The following is a 25770-nucleotide window of genomic DNA, read 5'->3' on the forward strand; positions in this document are numbered from 1 at the left end:
GGAGGCCCCTGAGCGATGAGCCCGCTTTCGAAACGAGCGCCAGGGGGAGCAGTGGAACTTGGGTGTGAAGCCACAGGCAGGTGTAGGTCGACGGTCACCTTGGGGCTCGCAGTCATGCCTCGGCCTTCGGAGGTTAGCAGCCCTAAGGAGTTGGGAGAATAGGATTGGGCTAACCGGGTGGGATATGACTGACTGGGTCCCCAGGACCAGAGGAAATACAGCTTAACAGTTGGAGAGTGGCCCACACAAGGTGACTTCCCTCTCAAAATTACCTGTGACACATGAAAGTCAAACACTCCCTCTTCTAACCCAAACACTTGCTGGGCGACTGAGAAATTTAGGGGCTTTGAAGTCGGTTTAAACTACTTTAGCCACAAGCTTTTCTGAAAGCATCAAAAAAAAAAAAAAAGCCATCTTAGGACGCGCTATCCTCTAGGACTCTCTGCGGCTCCTCCGCCGCCTGGGGACAAAGAATGGTGCAAGGGAGTTAAGATGCGACCTCTGCCCCCACAGGCACACCCCACCCTGCGACCAGGCCTGGGGGAAGCCCAGGGGTGGGAATGGGCCTCCCTTCTGGCCACCGGAACAACCCTGGGCTTCCGGGACTCTGCCCCTTACGTTGGTTCAGGCCCTCGGTCTCTGGCTGTCGGAAAGGGTCTCACAGGGCTCCCGGAGGCCCACCGACCAGCTTTGAGCTCAGGGGCACTAGGGATATGGAGCTCCCTCGATCCAAACCCACCTGAGCTCGGCTGCTTGGTGAGTGCAAAAAGTTTTCTTTAAAAAAAAAAAATCCTCCTCTTCAGCATATAGGCAGTCCTTGTATCTCCTACAGTGCCAGAATCACCTCCTGTAAGCTACTCGATTCTTCAGAACAAATCACCTGAATGTCTCTACAAATGGAAAACCATGGAGAGCGGGGAGGGTAGGCTGGGAGACACAAGTGGAAACTAATAAAACTCTTGTTAGAGGGCCTGCTCAGGATTCGTGGCGTCACTGGGCCTTTTACTTGGAAAGCCAAAGAGTTGTATTCCTAAATGAGTTAAAGACCCATTTACCTCTGTCGTGTTCTATTCATCAAGCCACAAGTTGAGAGTTCCTAACATGAAACTATTTGTTTGCTTACACAACCAGCTGGGCGCAATTTCACGTCTGAGATATCTATCTGAAAGCGCCTCTCATTTATTATCTCTCCTTGTCAGCGAATCCATTTTCCAGCTCCCCCTCCCCCCTTTGGAGTTTATTTATTTATTTATTTTTGGTGGGACTTCTTTGCCTGGGAGGGCCTGGTTCTGGAATGCTCCCCAGGGAGCAGCCGCTCCCTGCGGGGTTCCTGCCGCGCCCAGGGCGCGTGGACCAGGGCGCAGCCGAGGCGAGCTCGCCGCCACCGCTGACCCCCCGCGGGCGGGCAGAAGGGCCTGGGTGAGGGGCGGGCAGCCGGTAGGCCGGGCGGGACACTGCGAAGCTGCCTTTCTCCCAGGATGTCCTTCCTGCTAGCTCTCCCAGAGTGAGCCGCAACCACCTGTGCGTGGAGGGGGTGGGAGGAGGCCCCGGAGGGGAGTCCAGGAGCCTCTCTCCCAGATGGAGGCCGGAGATACGGATTTGAGAGATGCTTTTACAAAGCCTCACCTAATCCCATGGGGCCAATTTCTTCTCCCGGGCTGGGCCGAAGCGCAGAGTGAGTAACCAAGATGTAAATAGTTGTGTGATGGGTTGGGGGAGGGGGCAGAGCATTTATTGTGTGTGCGGAGGGAAGAAGGCTGCACGTGGTTTCAATTTTGAAGCACAAAGAAATAACATGCAATGCAGAAAATAGGTTTATGAATGTAATTGAGAGGAAAGAAAACAATTAACACGGTGCAAGGTTGCACACTCGATTCTCCACCCCTCGCCTTCTCTTCTACCCCAATTTTGAGAAATCCGGGTCTTGTGAATAGAGTGGGTCTAGGCACTTGGATCCGGTTCACAAGGGAACCCCTGATGGAGATCACAGTGATGGGTGGATAATGGTGTCTATCCATCTCTTAGTCTGCTGAGGCCTCCTCCAACCAAGCTGAAAGCGAGGGATCAAATCCCCAAGTCCAGCGTATAAAATATCCCTAGTTGTAAAGGTAGAAAGGAGAAGGGGTGTCTGTAAGGGAGGGGAGAGGGAGAACGAGAAAGAAAGATAGCGAGGGATTTCTTTAAGACAGACCAGGCTGGTCTCTGCAAGCTATCCTATTGTGTTGATTTAGGAGGACATTTGCTGTATATAACGTTTAAGGCTGATAATATCATTGCGCAGCCAGATAAATAAAGCATTGGCCCAACAGTGGGGTCAGCGATCGATCTCTGGGCTCAGAGGAAAAAGGAGAGAGACAGGATCGAGCACGAGGCTCTGTCTGTGTGCTTGTCAGTCGGCATGCAGGAGCCCGAGTGTGTGTGTGAGCGTCAGGGTGTGCGAGAGAGAACCTAGTCTTCAGCTGGCCAAGAGGCTCATTAGCATTCCTAACCCATGGACCTGCGCTGACAACTAACAGAGATATCCCGCTCACCACCAGGCCTCCTCTCCTTTTGTCTTCAGATCTGGAGGAGAAAAAGATTTCTCGGTGGAAGCTGGAGCCTGAACTTCCATGTGGTTGATGGAGATTCAGGGTATAAAGAGACGTTTCGGGATCTTGCCTGATCGTTCACTCTGCTTTTTAAAACTTCCCTCCTAAAGAAGGAACTTTTTTTTTGCTTTTCTCTCTTAAAGTGTAATATGTTTGTTGAAACTCCAGGCTTAAACGAGAGAGAAAATTCTCTGAAAATATTTTGCCATTTCTCCTTGTTGACATGCAGAGAGGTGGATGTTTATATGTTTGGCTCACATGCACATATAAAGCTGGTAAAGATTTCTAGAACATAGCAACCAGGGGTTGTTTGAGATTTTTGTTTCTCTTCTTTCTTCTGCTTGGCTTTGTTTTTGTTATGATAAAATTCTTCTGATTTTCTATAATAAATGTTCTGCTTATTACTTTATCAGTCCGTTGTTTGAATAAAGCACATCTTTCAAAATTAAATAGGGTCTGATTTGGTGTTAACTATCAGAAATGTGCAATTTTAGAGGCCTCCACTATTCTAAGAAACATTTTAAAATTATACTCATTCATGCAGTTTTAATCACCTTACACCTATTTTGGGAAAAGTGTCTTAGTTAACTACACGTCACAGGGATAAATACTTATGTACTGCTCTCCTAGATCCTGTGCCTTGAACTCCATCAAATGAGGCAGATAGTTTTACATCGGAGTGTACAAATTATCCCATGTTGACAGATGTTTGTCACTTAGTAACTTCTTTCCAAGTTTTCCCCCCTCCCCTAAGCCTTCTTTCTTGCTTGCTTTGTTGTTTTAAAATATGCATGTCTCTCACTGGAATGCCAGTCACGAGTGCAAACTTTGTGTCCAACCTCCCACATGAAATGATCCTTTTAGAGGGAACTCGATATGTCTCAATCTGCACTTCACTCAAAGCCTGTGGGTACGGACCACTCACTCACTGGTCCTGGCTCCAAAATAACTCAGCAGAAACGAGTTTCCAACTAAAAATCCCCTGAATGTCTCCCAGGGAAGAAATATAGCTCCTATAATTAAAGGAGGCAACGGCCAGAGGGGGAATGCAGCCGGCAGCCAAAAAAAAAAAGTAAGAGTTTTATTTATTTGCTGATTGGACTTGGGTTGTCACGACCAGCAGGTTTATCCACACTGGAAGTGCCGGAGGTTTGTCCTGTGTGCGCACAAGAGGGAGAGGTGGGCAGAGAAGAAGGGGAAGGGGACGGAAGGGGAGGATGACATGGAATAGGGAGAATGAATGAGGCGAGGACAACTTTGGGAGACAGAAAATGATCTCTGTGGGACAATGTGAGGAAATTTCCTAGCACTGGGTTTGTGTAAAAACCTGTAGCTGAGGGATATGGGAGGGGGGGACCTCAGAGGAGATGAGGGGGTAATTAGAGTAAACTCTTAAATGTGGGGTATCGGCAGGAAAAGGAGGACTCTGATTTCCCTAGAAAAGTAATGTGACAGCAGGAAAATTATTAGCTGTGCTGTGTGTGGCGGTTTCGGTGTGTGGGGGGTGGAATTATGAAGACAGGAACCGGAGAGTAGGGAAGAAGTTCCAGGACTCAAAGCAGAAGTACCAAGGAGCCAGAAGCCCTCCACCCTCCTTGGCAAAAGTTGCCTAGTAGGTGTGGATGTGAAGTCTCTAGAAGACATCATCTTTACTTTAATTAGTTTCATCCATTTGAACTGATTCTGGCATTAGAACCACTTATAGGATGATTCAGCTCCAGGGATGAAGAACACCTCCCAATCTCTTTGACCACCTCTCCAACCCCCCCTCCCTTCCCCCCAAAAAACGCTTCAGAACAGAAGGAGTACTCAGGCTGGGCAGCTCATTTCTATTAAAAAGGCAAAACTTTAGCACTGATGAAAAACAGATGAATTTTTTCTCCCTCTCTCTGAAACAGTTACTCTTTTACTGATGTGAAGTGACGTCAGCAATGCCTGTCCTATCCCCTTGGAGAGAAGGGAGGGAGGAGGAGGGGATGGAAGGAGGGAGCTGGGAGAAAGAGCTAGAGAAAAAGAGAAAGAGCGAGCTGAGAGAAGAGGGGAAAGGGAGGGGGCGGGAGGGAAAAATTGAGAATGAATATTCTACACTTTTTGACCAAAATTCCACAAAGAGTGGGCAAAACAATGCTTCAGAAGCCCGCAATTGATAGGACACCTTTCTCTGCTCTCCCCCGATCTACATATTCTAACATATGGAAAGCTTACAGGCCCTGTGCACTTATAGAAGCCGATAATGCATTAGCTCTCAGCAATATTTACAGCACCACTTTTAATACACACCAGATGGTTCGCGACTGTGCCGCCTCAGCCAGCTCACTCCTCGATTTTACTCGGCGGCACTTTGTTGCAATTACGCTCCATGCTGAGACCAATTTTATTGGTGACCTATTTTTCATATTTGCAGCATTTTATGTTAAAAACCTCCTCCCTGGCCTTTTTGTAAAGGGCAGCGCTCGGGAAGGGAGAGCTTAGGAGGACGGTGGAGCTGTCTAGGTGGATATTAATATTTATCATGATGTTACATACCTCAGGTTTAAGCGAGTAAACCGGATAGACATAAATACTCTGGTCATTACGTTTGTTCACTCACCTCCTGTTTGTCAGACCCCCACGGACTGTCTACACGGCGCGCTTGCCTCAGAGTCAATACATCGGACCATAAATATTGTATTCCATTAATTATCACGCCACTGGCTTATCCTGGGCGCCGGCGTCCTCGAGCGACGCAGGGCAAATGAGGACGCTTCCTGAGCATATTTCTAGGCTGGGAACCCCGCTGAAATTTCCGCCGTGCCTGGGAATTCCTAGAGCCTGAGCGCCTGGCTCAACTCGGGCTGGGCCTGGGGCTGGCTCGCGGGGGAGGGGGGTGCGGCGGGCAAAGGCCCGACGCCGCCAGGAGCGCTCAGTACCTGTTATCTAGCGACGCAGAAGGCCACAGGGAGAATCCCATTTGGCACGCCAGGAAAGGCTTTCAACTTTATCTCCCGCCATGTAAATATCCCCGAGTGCCCAACTGAGGGACTTTGTTTTGCACCGAACAATATAAATATCCTATTTGCTACAACGCAGGTGTGCCCTTCCTACCCAAACTCTTTTCCCCCCTCATTTATAGTAACTCTTTATACCCCCTTCCCTGGTTAAAAAAAAAACAAAACCCACAGATGTTTACTTTATTGATATAACCTATACCATGGTTAGGCTGAGAATAATATGCTTCAACTAACAGTCATTTAGCAAATAATAGAGGCGTTCTGGATGCTTTCCAACGTTACACATGTACTTGGTCATAAAATGATACGTGAAAAAATTAACATCTGCTTTCCTAAAATAAAGTGTGCCAAGTAGCTTTTTATGAATGCTTCCCTCATTTTAAAAAGAAATATGGAGAGATAAACTGGCACGCAGATGTATAGCATATTTATAATGGTTTTAGGATTTAAAGGTAGCTATTCATTGCACAAACCATTTAAAAACTGACGGTTTAAAAGCTACTTAACCCCAGACATCTTCGAATCCTGAAGAGTCTTCTCAATTTTATTATTTAGAGAGGAATTTACTGTAATTTAATTGTGTACCAAAGCAGAACTATGTGCAAGTCGGGGCACTGCAGCCTGAGCGAGCTCAACAGAAATTCCAGCCCGCCTTTTATTTACCTAATTTCTCAGCAAGGTTCCCAGGCCCTTAAGAAAGCAGAGCTGGAAAGTTTAGTTGGGCTCTTTTTTGTTGTTGTTTAATTCCACTATTAGGAAATGAGGCCTACCTTTGAATTATTTCATTAGGATTTGGCCTTTTGGGGGAAGGGGTGGGAACCATAATCATTAGTGGCTTTTTATTATTTCTACAATAAATGGCTAGATTCTTTGTTGAATAAGCTGCTTGAATGTTTTGCAGATGTTCCACTTAGTCCAAATCTGACCCCCTATTTCCTCCCAAATAAGTCGCTTAAACTCTCCCACCAGTGCATTTACTCGAGAGCATACTCCCCCATCCTGGCAAGTTTATAAGTGGAGAGCATATTCTTATGAAATTTCCACCTAAGTGCACACACGCACACGCACACACACATTTACACACACACACACTCCCACCCACCGAGCCTCTGAGCGTGGCAGAGGATAAGAGAAGAGGAAAAAAAAAAAAAAAAGGAGAAACTGGTGAGGCGGAATGGAAAGGAGGAGGGAAGTCAGCCCAGTGGTTACTCCCCTGTGCGGAGGCGCGCCCTCCTCGGGCCTCTCACCCCCCTTTGTGCCTTTGGTTTGAAACATAGGGGGTGGCCCGGATCCGTTTCCCCCAAAGTGCGGGGGATCTTGTTCCGCCAAGTGCTGGCGGGGGCGGGGGCGGGGGCCGGGCGTCCGCCCTAGGTGTTTCAGGGCTGTCCGAAAGGGCGGCGGCGGAGCCGGGCCGTTGCCCCGCGGTCATCCCGGAGCATCCGTGCGGCGGCACCGCCCAGCCGCTGCGGCCGCGCGTGGGGACCGAGGGGCTAACAAAGGGCTCTGTGGGGCGCGGGGCGCGGGCACGTGACGGCTCGAGCGCCGCGACGCGGGGCCGCCGCGGGGAGGGGCGGTCAGCCCAGGGTGCCTGGTGGCTTCTTGACATAAAAAGCGGTGCCCGCCTCGGACGGGCCGCGCCGGGCCGCGCTCTGCCGGGGACAGAAGTACTTGTCTGGCTCTGCGTTGGAGAAGCCGCACCTCTCCTCTCCAGCTCTTACTTGAAAAGCACTTGGAAGAAACTGTGTGTGCGGGGAGGGCCGCGGGGTGGGCCGGGGCCAGGCTGTGAGGCTGAGGGGGGCCGACTTGTGGGTGGATGGGGAGGAGGTGGTAGAAACAGCTCCTTTCTGAGTGACAGGACTCCTTTTCAAAGGGCAAACAGGGAAAGGGGGGGGGGAACCTCCTAATATGAATAGGAGAATTTTCAAGGTTTCGCAGTTACTCTCACTCCTCCCCTTTTTAAGCCGGAGATCTTTCTATGTTTCTTTTTCTTCCCTTTCCCATTCCTTTCTTTCTCTTCTTAGGTGGCAAGTGAGTGTGCAAACGTGTGTGGGTGTGTTTCAGGAGGAAGAATGCTCTATTAACTTTTAGACGTCTTTTCGGACTGGTAAAAATGACTGAAACATTTTCCCATGTTTTTGTGGACTCACTGACCAGGCTGGGTAAGGCGGTCGATGAGGCACGCTCTCAGACGAGGTCTTCAGTTAAAGATGGTGTATTTGTGAGGCAGAGAAAGGGAGTATCTTACAAAGTTCTCCCTCACCCTAGTAGCAAAACCTGCCACATCTTTACTTTCTACTAGAAAAGAGAGAGTTTCCTTATTTGAACACTTCTGAGTTGATTATTAGATGCCTCTGTGAAAAATCAGGTTGGGAGAGGACAGCTCATCACACACACACACACACACACACACACGGATTTTAAAGCCTGCCTGTATTTATAATTTAATCTTAGAAACACTTTTATTATCTCCATTCTCAACCCTAGCTTTTTTTTTTTTTAATTGTTGAAGGACCATGCCTTATAGAGGAGAAAACTTTCTTTTCAAAAAAGATTTCAACCCACAGTACCAGTTGTTTGTTGTTGTTATCATGATTATGATGGTTATTATGTCATCCCTCCTTTTTGCACTTGATCTGATGAGAGAACTTTTTAAAAGAGTGTGAAATGAAGGACACAAAGACAGTATATCAATGAAAAGAAGAAAGTGGCCCTTTTAATGAGAACTAAAGAAAACCCAAATGTAGATGAAGTGTACCGTAAAAGCTGCTTCAAAGTCCATCTTAATTCCCTTGGGCTCAGCCATCACGAACTTGTGGTAATTGGGAGTTCTTCACGGAGGTAAGGCGGCCATGGGTGGGAAGTCATGCGGATGTACCCCCCTGCCCTATAATTCCTAATACATTTTAACCAAGAACTTGGAGATTTTACAGAACTCAGATTTGACTACTTCACTTTCAAATGCTACCTGCCCATTAAAGTAATTTGTTTTCTTCCTGAGTAGCTGTACTCACTAAGGGAGCTTCAACCTTCTGCACCCCCCAACCCCCAGCAGGTTGGTATATGCTGGGCCATATTCTAGGTTTTGACTATTATTTTGTGATCAACTCTGTTTAATTTTCTATTTATTTTTGGACCTCAGCCTTTCTGGATCACAAAAGTCCCCACAAGCAACACAGCAATAAATCCAAGCAAAAATAAGACAGATTTCCTCATCGATGTGTAATAAAGTTAAAGGACATTGTTTTGTCAGACAAGCGCTAAGTAGAAAATAAATCTCAGAGTCTGGGGAAACAAAACGGAGCGCTGCTGGCATGTGTGTAAATTTACTTTTAAAAGCAATAAATCAATGTTAAATTAAACAGCTGGGTACCCTGTCTAAGAGAAGGTTCAGTGTTTAAGAAGACCTTGATGGAGAAATGTGCTATTTAACAAGACACCAAAAAAAAAAAAAGTTAAATTTTTATTGTGATCTGAGGCAAGACTGGCCTGGGAACTTCTCTGAACTTCATAGAGGAAGAGAACAGTGTGAATTGTATCTATTTGCCATCCTGAGATCTTTACATATGTTTTCAGGCATCAGGAAGCAATGAGGGTTCGTGGAAATGCTTTAGATGTTTTGGAAATTGTCGATTAAGCTCTGAGATCCTGTCTTTATTGGCTTAGGTTTGTTGGAGGAGGGGTTATGGTTTTTGTGTGATTTTTTTCTGTGAATACTATAACCTGTGGAGATATTTTAATGAGCACATTGAACATATTCTTATCAAATGGTTCTTTTATTCTCACTGTGGCTATTTTGCACAGTAAATAGAATAGGAGAAAATAAAGAGATCTGTTATTTCATATCTATTATGCCTGTTTTGATTGAGAAGCAAAACCTGGGAGTGGAGTAGTATTTAAAACTCAACTGGAATATTGTAATAGTCATTTTCTAAGGGTGTGTGTGTGTGTGTGTGTGTGTGCACGTGCTTGGTTGGTTGTTGTTATGGTTGTTGTTTTTTTACAAAATACTTCACAGGAAAAACTGTATGTGTGGGGTTGGGCAGGGGCCAGAACAATAGAAATACAAAGCTCTGGCTTTGTATTCTAAGAACAATGTGAATCAATGAGTTATTACAAAGGCAATCATCAATAGCAAGAAATTAGGATAGTTTAAGGCTAGTATATATGTACATTGGGTTTCTGCCCCCACCCCTCCCAACCTGAAAGTGAAATTCTGGAAAGGCTGAACAGAGAAGTACTTTAGAAAGCAGACATATTATTGAGATGAGCCCTCTTGGTTTTTTAAATTCAGATCGACTGGTTTAAAAGAAAACTATGGGGTTGTTGCCTATACAGAAACTAGTAGATTATTCTTTACTTTTCTTCATATCACAATCTCAGAAGCTTTCTTTTGTTAGCTCAGTTGCACAGAATATTCATATAATTAGGTAACATCATTTAAACCTAAAAAATGGGATAGGTGCTGTGTTTCCCCTCAAGCTACAAACTAACAGGCGTTGTTTGGCAGCGTCCTAGCTACCTTTGACTTTTCTCCAGCCAAAGGAGCTATCAAAGACCCGGTTGCCTGGAGAAGACTGAAGTTATACTATTTATATTTCGAAGGCAGCATTCAGTTTCCCTGACCATCCGTGGCATGTTAAGTAAATCTGTGTCTTATGCCACTCAGAGATAGCTCGGATTGCCTGACAGGAGACGTCTGGGCAGCCCTGTAAACTCAGAATGACTTCTCAAATCCTGCTAGGTTTTCCCAGCGATGTGCTTTCCTCTGCGCTGAAGCCCTGGGAGTCAAGTCAGCCCAAGGTGAGCCTTTCAGGCGCTGCTCTTTGTCCCCATCTGGATAGGAAGGTGTAGAATTAGCTAGACGCTAGGCTGGTTTTGGCAGGGGGGAGGTGGGAATGGAAAGGCCGCTTGTTCTAATTAAAGACAATAAGCAACCCTGTGAGGAGCTGTCCTTTAGCCTTAGCTTGAGGCGGAAAGGGTCTGTCTCACCTCAGTGGTCAAGTTTGTTTGAACTGGCTGGTGGGGTGAAGAGTAGAAAACTGCAGGTAGAGCCGGGCTCAGGTGACACGGGGCTGGTGGTTAAGTCACAGCAAGTACGTCTTGAAGTCCCTCTCTGCCTCCCAGTCCTCTGGTGTCTGTGCTCTGTGCTGGACTCAGGAGCACTTTGATTCTAACTTTGCTTGCTAGATGGCGCTCGGTGTCTCAGGACCTTCCATTTCAGAATTAAAGCGGCTTTTTAGCACCGTTGTTCTCAACTAGTTGTGGATATTTGATTAGCACAGTACTAGCAATGTTATTATTGCCCTTGCTTTTGTCACCCTTGTTCACTTTTTGATTAAAGTAGCGCTCAGGTGGGAGTTACTCATCTTAATCTGGGTAATAATAAAATTCAGTGAAACTCTGCACCTGAATTTAGGGCACATTTACGGCTCAATTACTCTTTGTGATGCATTTCAAAAAGCACTTTAGTAACTTTTCCTCCAGTAATCGGATTGAGGTTTTCAGGAAGAAGATAAATCAGCAGGTCCGGATGGATATTTACAATCCTTGAGGTTTACCACCAGAGTGCACCTCCCACTTTACCATTGCTAACCCATTCCCATTTTAAGGTGAATTAAACTGATCTTAGGGAACTTATTACTTTCATTTATCATTTGTGGTATGCCATTAATTGATTTTACAGGTATCATAATTTGTTTACAACCCAAATACTGAAATTCATACCCACAGATGATGTGTTTTAATATTGGTGGTAAAAGCCTACACAAAGCTTGTTTCATGGGAAGGGTGGTTTGTGGATTCTAATGTATATTTATTTCAAACACTCATGATTCTTCTCAGATATTCAAAACACTTCTTAAAACTCCTTTGTGTTGAAGCACAAAGAGACAGAAAATCAATAGTTCTAAGTTTCTGATGGAAAAAAAAAATTAAGATGAGCCAGAAAGAATTGTATATTGTTTTCTCGAATGAAGATGTCACTTTCACAGCAACCACCGCTCTCCTACAATTGTGTATCCCTTTTAGACAAGGATGCAGGTGAGGAAGGGTAATGGAAAAAAAAAAAGCCCACACCTCTATATAGACATTTTGCAAACACTTTGACAAAAGAGAGTTAAACTTGTTACTTGCTTTTAGGATTTAGAGAACTAGCTTATATGGAAATGTTCCACCTTTGGGAAAATCAATAACACTCAGAGCTGTGTGGTTTGGAAACCTTTTATCAAACCTTGGCTGCTTTGGTGAAGAACCCCGCAAAGTCTCTCTCTAGGTGTTAGGCTGAAACTAGCAGGCGCTGAAAACCTAAAGCGGAAAATTTACAACTTGATCAGCCCCAGCCACACACCAAAAACCTGCTACTGCTGCAAACATATGTTCCAGATTAAGTTAAGCAAATGGCTCTTGTTTCTCAGGGTTGAAAGTTGATCATGAAAATTCAAATTTGAGTGAGTTGTGCTTCCAGTGGATCACCGGATCTTCAAATGCTTATAAATCCCTCCCAACTGTTTACTCAAGAGATTTCATATACTCTCTTATCTTCTTGAGAGCTTAATTTAGAATCTCCTGCAAATTTAATCCAATCAGGTATTACTTTCCTGGAACACTTATAGTTTTAAAAGTTGGCTGAGTTGAAAACTAGGTGTATTCTTCCTTCTAATGTTAAACTGCCAGATATAGCGAATGTGTAACTCAGTTTTTAATGCTCGATTTCCTTGCATACATACTAACTTTAATAAGCAGAAATTAAACGGTCAGTTTATTTTAAACTTCCTTGAAAGTTTCATTCGCCAGAGGAGTAGGTGATTTTTTTTTTTTTTTAACAGCATGGGACAAAATGAAGGAGTGTTATCAAAGCCTTTAATTATGTCAGGAAAGACTGAAATAATGGTGTTTCTTTTAATGGGGGGTAACTGTATTTTGGAACCTCCCTGTGGTCATCCAGCCATCTCCTAGCTAAATTATTTGAAGACCGGTCTGGCTACTAAGGTGTCTTGTAAGGAAATTTAGAATTAACTCCCGACTCTTCAAGGGGTCTAGTTCCTTGGGTGAGTTGGACAGGATGAAAACAAGCATCAGATGCCTCGGGCACCTTCCTAAATAATCCCGGGGGCCCAAAATCGTTCCCTCCTACCTCCCCGCATTCAAATGATTGTCCTGCAGATTTTAACCGATATTGTCATGTTGAAGTTTGGTACTTACTGTTTACATTTCTCCCTTCCCCACGGGGTCTTGGCAAGTGTTTAAGAGATTATTGATTTCCAAGAAACCAAATAAAGAAGGCTGTTCTTTTATAACATATGAAATACACACTTTTCTTTAACTAAATAGGCAGTGTATATTTGACATTGACAAATGGGCAAGAAACAAGAAAACTTATTTTGAAAGATTTTGAAAGGGGTAAAATGGACAGGACAGCAGCAGTCCTACAGAAGAGGAAGATTGGAATTAAGGGGAAAGCTTGGATAAAAGTGGGGGGATGGCTGTCTGTGCTGTAAAATAGTTTCAAGTTTCCCCGAACACACACAGGTGGTAAGCAAACATCGTTGGGGAAGCTCCTTTTAGGGGGACCTAATCAGTAGCAGTTTTTATTTATTTATTTTTAAAATGGACTTCCTGCACTTCTTTTCTCCACATTTTTCTCTGGAAATGTGGTACTGAAACAATTACCCAGGTTTGGGAGTTTCTGATTAACCTAGAATAACCCTGAAAAGCCATTCTGAAGCTGTGTCAAGAATACATTATTTTTTTTAAAAAGTGGTAAATACCTGATAAACAGAGATCTTAGTTTCCCATCCCCCAAGTCATAAGGGAAATACCCAGTGAAGGAAGGAGATTCCCAAAAAGCCAGATTGAGGGAACAAATGTAGGCACCCAGGAGTTCAGTATTATATATTCCACCCCAAATCTCCACAAGTCCCTTGTACTAACAAAGGAAAGCCCCATGTCCTTCCCTGCATCTTGTTCTCCGTTCTTGCTCCTGAAACTTAGGAAGCTGAGAATGAAATATTTCATTCATTCAAAGATGGAAGCTCAGTTTATGGGATGAGCTCCCCAAAAACATACAGGCAAAGGCATGCAAATATTATGGAGATATTTCATTTGCAGGTTCAGATCTAGAATTTGCGAGTCTCAGGGTCACTGTTATTCAACAGGTCCCCTTTGCTACCCTGCACACTTCAGCTGACAAACTTCACCAACCAAAATTCTCCCCAGTTTTCGTAGGAGGGTCATTTAAATAGCTCTCGGCATGGCCGAGTTTCTCTGAGACAAGTAGCGCAGACTTGTCTTAGTATTTAGGCAAAACGACTCTTGAGATTGCAAGAATAACCAAACTTTGAGGGGAAATTATCTTTGGGGAGAACTCAGCAGTGATTTTGCACACTAAAAAGTGGGGGGGAAAAGCAGCGCCCTTTGAGAAAACAGTCTGAATTGTTAACCTGTGAAGCGTTTAATAAAATATTTATATGTTTTAAGGGATATAAAAGTAGAGTGTTTTGAAGCTAAATTGCTACTAAACTGAGGAGTTCAAGGAAGTTTTTCAATGTAATAGCATGCCAAAAGAGAATAATTGTCTCCTGAAATGTATTGGAATCGTGCTACTCTACAAAAGCAATTTTGAAAGCGGTTTATTGAGGCTAGTTTTATAGGGGGGGAAACCCACTTAAAATATAAGGGTCCTCTCCTTTTTTCTTTGTTGGCCCTTTCTGGTAAAGTATGGATTAACTTGGTTTGAAACCAACTTGGTTTGTACAATCAATATTTAATAGAAGTTTGCTTTTGGTTGTCTCACCTGCTCTAAATGTATTATTTTCATCCTCAAAGTCGGTTCAAGAGAGTAGATGACTAAAATGGGGTTCCAGGGGAAGGGAAGAGATTTTACTCAAAGCCCAACAAGTGAGGCGAGTTTCAATAAAACAAGGTGCAATTTGAAATCTTCAAAAACTAGTTTTTTCTTAGGAGTGGTGACTTAAGTGTTGCTAGGGAGACCATGAAATGAAAAGACACCACACGGAAGTGCTCTTCAGTTCTTGTACTTTGCTTAACGCGACAGGAAAAAAAAGCCAGACAAGAAGACATGCAGAAATTTGGAACTTGGAGTTGAGGTCTGCAAGTAGGAGAAGAGGTAGTGATGGGTACTGAGGCAGGCGCGCCCCCTTTTTAGTGCTGTCAAGTAAGTTGCTGTCAGGCTCTTTAGCGCGCCGCGGGCCGGGCGCCCCGCGGCACAGCCACCTCCCCCGGGGCGGTAATTAACCAGTACCTGGGCGCACGCGACGATCCGACAGCATCAGCCACAGGCAGAGCCGTGCGGACAACGGCCGGTGGGTCTGGATGTACATTTTCCCGATCTCTCGTGTCTGAGATCACCAGCCTAGGGAGAATGTGCTCATACTACAGAGCTCTTGAACTGGAGCCGCTTTGGATCTGGCCCGCTTAGGGGTGGTGGTGAAAAGTTAGGCAGAGAATAGTTGTGGGGGTAAGGCTTCTACCACCAAAATGACTGAGAGTGGCGCTGCTTTCATCGTAAAGTAGATGCAAATTCGGGGAGCAGGCAAAATGGTGTATCAACTCTGGGGCACTCTAACTGATTAACACCGGGCATGGAGCAAGCAAGATTCTCCACCCACAAACTGTATACTTTTCAAACTCATTGTCGCTTTGGGCTCAGATCCTAAGATTTCAAGAGCCAGTTTCCCATGGTGAGGGAGTGGTCGGAGAGAAGCATCAGGCGAGGGCCGGAACTTCGGGGTTCTGGCGGAGGGGAAAGGGAAGGGGGCGCGCTGGGCGCTGTCCATGGTGCTGGGAAGAAAGCGGCTTCACTTCGCTGTACCCAAACCAAGATCAGGTGCAAAAGGGGGACGATAAACCAACTCTTGCGGCAGGGGATTTTTTAATTCCGGCGAATGTGAAAAATACGCATGTGGCTGCAGTTTAAACAGTACTCTAGCAGTGCTCTGCTCTATCTCCCAGTCTTTAGTGTTTAGTCAGACAACAGCGTTAACTGGTCATTATAGGAAGGTTTTCTCCTTAAAATGTTCCATATTTCAAAGTAATGTAATCATCAATTTTTGATGTACAATGTAAAGAGGAAGGCGGAAAGACAAAGGGTGATTTGAAACTTTAAACGTATCCAAAGACACCTAGCTATTTCCAGATTTGGTAGTATATAAAAGCAGAGCATGACTTAGCCTGTTAGATAACATGGATTTATCGAGAAAGTATTAAAACTGTATTGATCTAATTTCATTTAAATATCCTCTGAACTCTACGCTGGCCCAACGCTGCAGTTATATTTTTGCCAACAAGAATAACAAGAGCGATTTACCTATTGTAGTGTGTATGTGTGTACATTTGAAATGGCTAAGATTTCATTCTGAGTTCTAAAATGGTACTCTAACAACCGCATGCTCTTAAAACAAATTTGGTTTCTTAAAAGACAGGTGGCCAGAAAGAAAATAGGATGCAGATAGAAATTATTTCAAAATGGGGATGAAGAACTAAATGGAAACATGACTACCTAGTAGGTGACTCACACTTTTGTAAATACACAGTTACACACATTCACATATACACCTTTAAATATATATACTGTTACACACGTGTATAAAATACATGTCTTCAAACACAGAAATGTGTATATCTATCTATATATACATATTTGAAATTGGGTAACAAAATTTCAGATAAACTATTAACCATGTTTGGTCAAACCAGAAATGTGAAACACAGGAAAAGAATTTATCTTAATTGTGTTAACCATGAAAATCTTACTTTGCCTCAACTGCTTGAATCCATGTGATAATGAAGGAAAAAGACAAAAATTCAAACAGCTGACACAATGATCAGCAGCAACTGACAGCATCTCATTTGATATTTGATATCAAGCACTAGATCAATATTTGTGAGATCAATGCAATTTTAATGGTTTTCTTTCGAAACTGTATGAAAGCCAAATTGTGACTCTGTGCTAGTGTTATTTTTAGAGCTGGTTATTCCAGGGGATGATATTAAGTAATTTACTGACGCAAAGGAACAGGGGAAAAAAAAAAAAAGCAACTAACCCCCCCCCCCAAAAAAAACCCAAAAAGAAAAAAACAAAAACAAAACCACCACAACAAACCATCAATATTTCTTCAGTTGGTAAATCCTGATTATCTAAGTACCTAGAGAAGGTGTGAACATTTATTGGAAAAAAGCCATTTATTTAATTATGGTTTAAAAAAAAACAAAGAAGAAAGTAAGCGAGATGAACTAGAACAGAAATACTTTTTTCAAACACAGTAAGATTAGGTGGTAGTTGAGGAAAAAGAAATGAAAATGATAAAAAGAAAACACCTAGGATTTTCACCTAAAGAGTTCATCCCTTCATCTGTGGAATTCAGTGTGAAATTAGAGATTTTTCTGTGTCCCAGGCAGAGTAGGAAACTGAGAGCCCTATCTGAAACTCATACACAGCAAGGTTCCTACAAAAGTCAAATAGAGGGGGAAAAAAGGTAATTAGGTATATAGTATAGTCTTTTATTTTCCTTTGAAGAGTTTATACCTTAAAAAATGAAATGCAAATTAATCTAACTCAGAGGCATGTAGGTCCTCAACCTATCTTTAAACAGTAATCTAGGAGGGTTCTATGCTTTATTTTTCAAACTTTCCTGCTTAGCAGTAACTCATTTGCCTACCAGCTCCTTTTGTTTGATAAAAATGCTAAACTTTATTTATTTGTTTTTACAGATTCAATTTTGAGGAATGTTCACCTAGAGGACTCCAAGATCTTCAGCCCCAACAGCAGTTCTGGGGAGGTAGATGCTGGGGGTGGCGCAGAGGGAAAAGTAGGTGAACATTTCAGTAAGGCAGGGAGAAGGTGAGATGTGGTGATTGTGGATAGTGTTCCTGATAAGATGTTTAAGTTTTCAGGCTAAAGGAGAAACAAAATGTCTTTCATTTGTAAGTCAACTCTGATTAAAAACTTGGAAGAAGTTATTTTTTCAGTTGAAATGATAGGAACATTTTAGGAAATTTCTGATGCCTGACCTAAAGATCTCATCCTTGTTCAAGATAAATAATAAAATACTTCAAAACGATGCAATTCTGAATTTTTCCCCTTTTTTCCTTAATGTTTTTGATGGCAGTGAATTGCCTAATAATAAAACTGTTAATATATTATTACAAACAGATCACTTCCTATAAAAGGCAATGCCTTATATGCTTTTAAGTGAAATTCATACCTAAGTCCTTGTGCAGAATTAGAGTACCTAGTATATTTCTAAAGTGCCTAGGTAAAGACATATTTTCCAGGATTTTAATAACTCCATAACAAAGTCATTCTCTCCATGTGTCTCTATGCTCTATTGTATTTCATGTCTGGCAGATTGCCTGTAAAATAGACACCAACAGTTTAAATCAATTTTTCTTTAATGGAATAAAGCCAACCTTACACACAAATACACATTACATACAGACAGAATTTACAGATGCAAATGAAGTTGGGGCACTTAAAAATATTTATTACAATGCCTTAAAGCATTTGAACATGAAAATTTATTTAGAAGAAAATATGTTTACAAACAATCTCAACATATATTGAGTACCTACTATGTAACAGGCACTGCAAAGACAAACACATACTGTATGTATTGTTTATTTCTGGTGGGAAGGGTATATATACCCCATGGATGGGTATGGATGTTCACATGTGTGTATGTGCACACACACACATATATGCATACATACATATTTTTCTATTAGGTCTTTTATTAAAAAAAACAACAACCCTGAGTTACCTCAAAGAAGGAAATCCACTTTACAGTCAATTGTAGTTAATTCAGACTTCATTTTGACCAATCATAATTTGACCAATAATTTTTTTCCTCATAGCATGGACAGTACTTAGAATTTAAAAGTTTAGTGTTCCAAAAATGCTGCTCTTCTTAAGCCACTTTGAAGTAATGCTAGTGAGTCTAAGATCCAGATCTACATGTTAATCTCTAGTTTTGCCTTCAAACAGAATTCAGTTACAAAGAACTTGGAAAGATTTTGAATCTATTCAGAAGAGGAAAACTCTTTAATTTTCTGAGGAGTAAAAACTCCCCAAGAAACTTCATATAGCTTCTTAGATTTTGCTTAGCATACGTGATAAAACATTGATTGTTGCAGTTTGGTGACCCATGAAATTTGGGGGTTAGTTTTCTCTTCAGACCAGAGCATATAATTATGCAAATAAAGAGCTGTCACTGATCTAGTGAAATACTCACAAACACATGCACTCTGAAATTGGACAGAAAAGTGAAAATGGTTGGTGATGTGATGGTGCCATGGTTTGTTTTCCTGCCAAGTTTCTATCCAAGTTCATTATTCAAATTGTAAACTTTAAAAAGAGACATATCATTCTTGGGGTGTTGGTTGTCTTTTCATTTCAGATTCTTTGTATTGGTACTGCAAGCTGGTTACAAAGTACAGTTCAACATTATTTTACCTATGACAGTCTCCCATATTACCCTATGTAATAGCCAAGGAAGAAAAGCTGAATGCTCTAGAAAGAAAGATGAAGGGCCTCTCTAGATTTTTCTAGAAACATGTTTCATGTATATTTCAAACAGAACTCAACCCAACAAAACAAAGAATATAGTGAAATGTTTTCCACAAATCTCAAGGCAAAGGGCTGGGAAAAGTTGCCTGGAAGGCCTCATGGGTTAAGTCAAATTTCCATTTTCCAGTTTTTCCATTAAAGGGGAAAATACTGGGCACTGCATGATATCCACTTAATGGTCAAACTTTCAGGATGATTTTCTCCTATCTAGCAATTAAAGCCCACTATATAATATTTGGTCACTTTAACCTTTATGGTTCATTTACAATTACCACTCCCTAAAACCTTTGTGCTAAGCATTAACAAGAGTTCTTAAATATGACCATGCTCTCTGGCATCGAGGTCTCCCAATTCCAAAGTTACCACTGCACAGGCTGTTGCATAATTTTAGATGTCATGGAGAGTCCCACTGATGAAATCTGAGAAGGCTCATGTCAGACCACTGACTGCTAAAGACATCACTACATGAAAGATCAGTGGTGTGAAACTTTAAAAACATTGATCCAAATGAATCAATTAAATCAACATTCATCCCTCCTAAGTGTGAGGTTTAAAACTATCATTGTTGCTTTTTTTTTTTTTAACTCTACATAGATTTCAAGATAAACGTTGGAATGCTTTGATGGCTACTTCTATTCTCGAATCTCCGTTAATCGACTTTGTGCTATTTCCCTCTTTTCAACATCTTCCACTTGGTGTACATTCTTTACTTTTAGTACAGTGCATGACAGTTGCAATGCTTTAAATCTAAAACCGCCTAACAAAGCTGACGCTTTAGGTAGGGTAGCTTTAAACTCTGTGAAGTGTTGATTAAAAACCCTTTCCCAGACTCAAACTGATCTTTTTGGAGATTAATAGAATATTAGATAAAAGGAAGACGAACAATTCAAGAGACTCCCACTCAGTCACTCTATACAAGGAAGGAAGGAAGGAAAGTATTCAATTTTTGAAAGGGAGTACCTCCTGGAGTCTTTTATTTTATATTATTACAGCCCCTAATAAGTAATCATAAAATAACCACCATTATTATCGTTTTTTTTGCCACCCATATTTCAAAGATGAGAATGTCTCACATTTATTTAAAGACATTTTTTCCCTATAATGGCATGGGGAAAGTTTTTGAGAAATTTTTAGACTTCTGTAATAGTAATCTTTCTTAAGTGAACCAGGATTATAGAAACCTGTCAGTTTACAGTTATAAAACTATGATTGTAACCGGAGACACATGTGTTTGGATTGTGACTCCAGGTAATCCAGAGAAATGTGTAGAAATTTTTTAACTTATTAGCCCTGATAATACAGTTAACATATTTTGTCACTCACACTCTCTCAAAGGAGTTACAGGTTTTAAAGAAGGGAAGGCTGTAAAATATGTGTAAACAGGATATTTTCAGATTAGACATAATACACCAAGGACTTATATAGGGACTTGGGAGCAATTTAATGTCACTAGACTGTTTTTGGAAAACATTTGTTTACAGTATATTAAAGTATATTTTATAAAATGATAGCTTAACAATGGCTTCAGATTTCCTTGTAGCTCAGGAGATATTTTAGATATTAAAAACAAACATCTTAAAAACTGTTAGCTTTGTGAAAGGTCCAAGCCAAATAGTGAGTGATCAAGTTAAGTTAGGATATTACCTTACAGCAACAGTAATAGTAATAAAAGCAGCGATGCAGTTTAAAATATTGATGAATGCTGTCCCACCATTCTTTTTATGTTTTTGCTTTTATTAACCTCTATACATGAATAGATGAACTTCTGAGCAAGAATACACTGAGGCTTGTTGGGAAAATTGTTTTTATTTTAAAATGGTAAACAGAAATATATAATATATATGAAACTCCTGTGCTTTCCTTTTTTTTTTTTTTTTTGTATAAACAATAATGCAATCCAGGTCAAAGCACAAGGCAGAAACTTGAGAAAAGAACAATTATTATTACAAATAGATTTCCCCACCCCCTTCAAATATCCATGAAAACTTTTACCGGCTACGTGGTCAGATACCTTTATGAAGTTCTAAAGCCAGTATCTGGCTTCGAAGTTTTAATAGGACTATTCTGAATCTCAGATTTATCAACAACTCCTTGCTTCCCATTCCATTTGCTCTAAGAACCGAGTATATAATTTTTAAAAAAGCCTACATCCTAACTTTCAATCTCTACTCTGCTAAAAACCTGTCTAAAGAAACCAAAATGGGAAGATCAGAGCAGAAATACTGTTAACACTTGTCGCCTCCAAGCAGGCGTGTTACTACCAACTGACTGTTGTTACTCCAGGAAAATTGAGGTGGATTATATTACTACATTTATACCAACAGACACATAATCAACAGGTTAAAAAAATCTTCCATTACAAGGAATCTTATCACTCATCAGTCGGAGGTCTCGGCTGGTGTGCCTAGCTCTCTCCGGGTTGCTACAGCACAGATCCAAAAGGAGAAATTACATTTGCACAACTTAAGTTTGCAAATAGATCTCCATAGACGGTTAAACAAGGCTAACAACCCAGTAGTTTTAAAGTATTAAAGGCAATTAAACAGTGATTCACTCTAGTTGCAAGTAAAAGTTTTCAGAAAGAGAAGTGAGAAAACTGAAGAGAAGGGACAGGAGTGATTTAGTTTATAAGCTGAGCATATTTACTTTGCTCTAATTCAGGTGCATAAGCTTCATAAATTTAGCAATGTACAAGTGTTGATTTTAAAAAAAGCAGTAAGACTAGCTCTCCTGTGAATACTTTCATACAGTGAAAACACCACACAGTTTATAACACTTTGAATAATTATTCAATCCACGTCACTTCTCATATCCTCTCAAAGGAAGGTACCATTATTGTACACAGTTCACCATTACTTCTAAAACAGAAAAGATTGCAGACCAACACGCTGGATGGACACTGTTGAGGTGATACATTTTAAGTTATCCAGGAGTTGGATAAAATGACGTTTTGACGTTTTCTCCTACAATGTGTCTGCTAAAATAATATCAAAAGATATGCATATATGACCACTGAAAGATCATTTTGATTTGCCATCATTAAAAGTATAAGAACGAATTAATGCATACCAAACACAGATATTTTCAGTTTTAAAACTTGCTGAAATCGGTTCGTAATATAAAAACATTTTATCCATGAGGTGGTTATTTTAAGTTCTTTTTTCTGAGAAGTCAGACAGTTCTAAGTCGTGTTGGGTACATTTTGTCATGTCCTTAAATAAGGCAGGCATATTGTTGCATACACTTTAAAAAAGGATGAAAAATATTAAATTCAGACCCTCATCTGCCAGAAACAGAATCTTCACTAACTAAATTCAAGTAATTAAAAATTGATGTTAAGATTTAATATTTGAATGTAAAAGTCAGCAAAATCTTAACTTATTTTACCTCCTATATTTCACAGTGTTGGCCAGATATTAGCTGGATTACAGTAATTGTTGAAACTGTAGGGCAAAACCCTGCAGAGGAAGTGGACTACTAAAAATTATGTCGTTGGATTGAGAGGAAAAAATCTTTCACACTAGGTCTTTCCCCTTCTGTTGGAGCAGAAAACTAAAAAAAAAAAATAATCTTAGCCCCACTCAGCCTCTCTGAAGGAAAAGGCGAAAGAGGACAAGATTCATTCACCTGATGACCATAAAATGCTATCCCTAAAAGGATCGAACTCCATGAATCAGAATAGATCATTCTAGTTAGGATTGTCCACAACAGCAAACTTTGTCCACATTAAGATTTAAAAAGCAAAACAAGTGTGCGATCTAAATTACAATGCCACTCAATACACATTTAAAAAGTAAAGTCAATTCTAATGATAAAGTTAGGAATTCCACTGAAAATGGGACCTTTCACGCTTAAAAGATTTGCTCATCATTTATGTTTCGGTTTAAACAACGTCTTCTGAAATTAGAGACTTGTGTAAAAATCTCCTATTCAACTGGCAAGGATCTTTCAGCGGTAAAGTGTAATCGGTACTTCACAGATTCTTATGCAAAGTTTTTCTTCTGGTCTCGAAATGAAAATAGATTGTTAGAGAACAATTTGCACTCCCAAGACTACATAGCACATCACTGCATTCACGTTTTGAATTTAAATTTGGCTTTTCTGAGGGTATGAGGTGGGGGAAAACTTCCTTTAAAAAAAAAAAAAAAGAGGCTCAAGAGGCCCTTAGGAGAGACCTACTTAAAATGGAAGTTTGAAATCTAGAATAAAAGTTTGCTTCTGCTCGGCGGAAAAAAAAAAAAAAAAAAAAAAAAAAAAGGACATGATTGAGGGGGGCCGGGGGCCAGGGCAAGCAGCGGCTGCGCTGCAGCGGGCGGTAGGACCGCGCAGACGCCGCTCGCCCCGCAGTGCCGGGCGGGCTCCGTCAGGGCAATTAGAAGCGCGCGGGCCGCGCCGGGCAGGGCGCTGTCAGCCTTAATCTGCGCGCTGACGGGCAGCGCGTAGCCCGAGCTCAGCCCGCAGGAAGCGCGACCAGTGAACCCATATTGCTTTGACAGTTGCACTCATCTAGAAATAATGCAAAACGCTATTTAGATGTATATATCACGACCCTGTGCTCTAGGAAGAAAACAATCTAATGAGGGGCTGGGAGTCTGCTCGCCGACAACAAGCAGTTAGGAGACGTGTGGATGCATGCTCGAGTGTGGTGCCTTTGCTTCCCCTCCCCCGTCTCGCTCGTTCTCCTCTTACAGCTCTTCGTGCTTTATTCTGTGGGAGCGCCGCGTCAGAGCCGGCTTGAGGGAACTGGTCTTTGCCTCAGAGGCTTCGGTAAAGAATTTGAAAATAGACGGGAAGCTCTTCCAGGAAGTTAGCTCGTGACGGTCGGTGCCTGCAAAAAACACAGATTCGGTTACGAGGCGGCCTCGCTCGGTAACAAGGCACAGGCCGCCCGGCTGCCATTCCCGGAGCCCGAGCCCCGCCCTCGGAGCCCGCGTCCCCCGCGTCCGGCCCGAGCTCCTGCGCCCGCTCCCCAGCCGGAGCGCGTCTCCGGGCCCGGACGCGGCCTCTCCAGGCCACACCTGTACGCGAGGGCTCTCTTTGCCCCCAGGGCTCGAGACTGTCCACGTCTGCTTCCTCCGCTGCTCTGCAGCTGGCGCCCGGGGCGGCCCTCGGAGACCTCCGCAGCCTCCGGCCCGAGGCCCCATCCCGCCCCCGACGCGAGGACGCGGCTGGGCCACCCCCCGCGGGTTGCCCGAGGCGCGGCCGGGCGGCCCCGGGGCCTCAGCCCCTCCGGGCCAATCGAGGCGCTCGGAGGGAAGGGCCACTCCCTCTCCCGCTTCGAAACCACCCACTTCCCCAGGCTCCGCGCGCGCGCGGGCGCGGGCGCGGGCGCGCGCGGGGATTGGTTTCTCCTGCGCGCGGGACCCGGCTTCTTCGCCCACCCTGCAGCACCCACGTTTCTCTGCTACCCAAGAGAATAAAATAAATCGGAATTTTCTTGCCTCTCTTGGAAGCTGTGCCGTTAGACATAATTTGTCTCAAGGAGGTCACTGCGACCAAATTACATGGGATGCTTCATGAAGGTTCAGATTGAAAGGAGACTATCCCTAGAAGTGCCCTGGGAGGCTACATTTTTACAGACTTTAGGGGACAGTTTTAGAAAAGCTAAAAAAAAGCGTTTCAAAAGCAGTGACTACAAAAAGAGCATCTAGGCCTTCTATTTTGTCGGGAGGAATTCGACTTAGAAAATACAAGTTTAGTTTGTCACTTTACTGGGTTATTTTACTACAGCTTTTTTTGTGGCTTCAATTTGATACTAATGTGTTTTTCAAATCAAACCTACCTTCAGTTTAACTCAGGCAAAAACTAACATGATGTAGACATAAGAACAAATGAGGATATAAATCTGTTTCGACTCCTTGTGATAACGTTTCATTTCACTAGCCTCTTCATAACAACCATTTGTTTAATTACAAAAATAAAAATAATAACAGCAAAGACTCCTAGCATAGAAATGAGTGAACAGCTTTGAAACAGTTGAAATCTCTTCCTAGATCACTCAATTATGCAGAGAGACACTGCCTGGAAGTCTTGGGATTCAGGGCCTCTGTCTGATACTTTAACATTGTTAATGATAATTCTTTAGTCTGTAATAGTAGGTCATTGCTATGGTTACTCTACAATGGTGCAACACTTTGCTTTCCCCTTCAGCTATTCGCTGAGACCTGGTAACCACATTTGTTGCCTAGCAACAGTTTTGTGACAGTATCACAATCTGGGAGTTACAACAATAAGGATGCTATGGCTGCAGTCGACCAGAGAGCAGAAAGCTACAGTCTGTGCATGGGACTTAGATACGGGAACTGGCCCTACTAGAGAACCCCTGTCTTTAGAGGTGCCCTCACAAGGATGGTCTCTATCCTCTTATCCTCTGCAATTTGGCTTTATGAACTGGCACTGGGAACTTAGATCCACTATTTAAGTCATATCCTTGAAAAATATCCTCCAACACTACTGTATTCAGATAACAAAAATGAAGTCATTTCTTGTTTGCTTACACATTTTTGGCAAAATTCAATGTTATTCAATGGGAGAGAGAAATGAGTATAGGTTATTTTGGCATAACCTAAAGTGCCTGACTTGAATTTGACAAGTCTTAATAGAATTCTTG

At 42.4% G+C, this 25770-nt stretch overlaps 1 protein-coding gene across 7 annotated transcripts in view; it reads right to left on the reverse strand.

Annotated features, from left to right (window-relative positions):
• Positions 1-17968: 17968 nt before the first annotated feature.
• FAM172A (family with sequence similarity 172 member A) overlaps positions 17969-25770 on the reverse strand; it is a 429997-nt gene continuing 422195 nt past the window's right edge. For all 7 annotated transcript variants that reach the window (XM_043593742.1, XM_043593724.1, XM_043593699.1 and 4 more), the window contains one exon: positions 17969-23988. In XM_043593742.1, the coding sequence (XP_043449677.1) occupies positions 23846-23988 (143 nt within the window). In that variant the 3' untranslated portion in view covers positions 17969-23845. The remainder of the gene's footprint in view (positions 23989-25770) is intronic.

This window comes from Prionailurus bengalensis, chromosome A1, assembly GCF_016509475.1.
Source record: "Prionailurus bengalensis isolate Pbe53 chromosome A1, Fcat_Pben_1.1_paternal_pri, whole genome shotgun sequence".
NCBI classification, from domain to species: domain Eukaryota; kingdom Metazoa; phylum Chordata; class Mammalia; order Carnivora; family Felidae; genus Prionailurus; species Prionailurus bengalensis.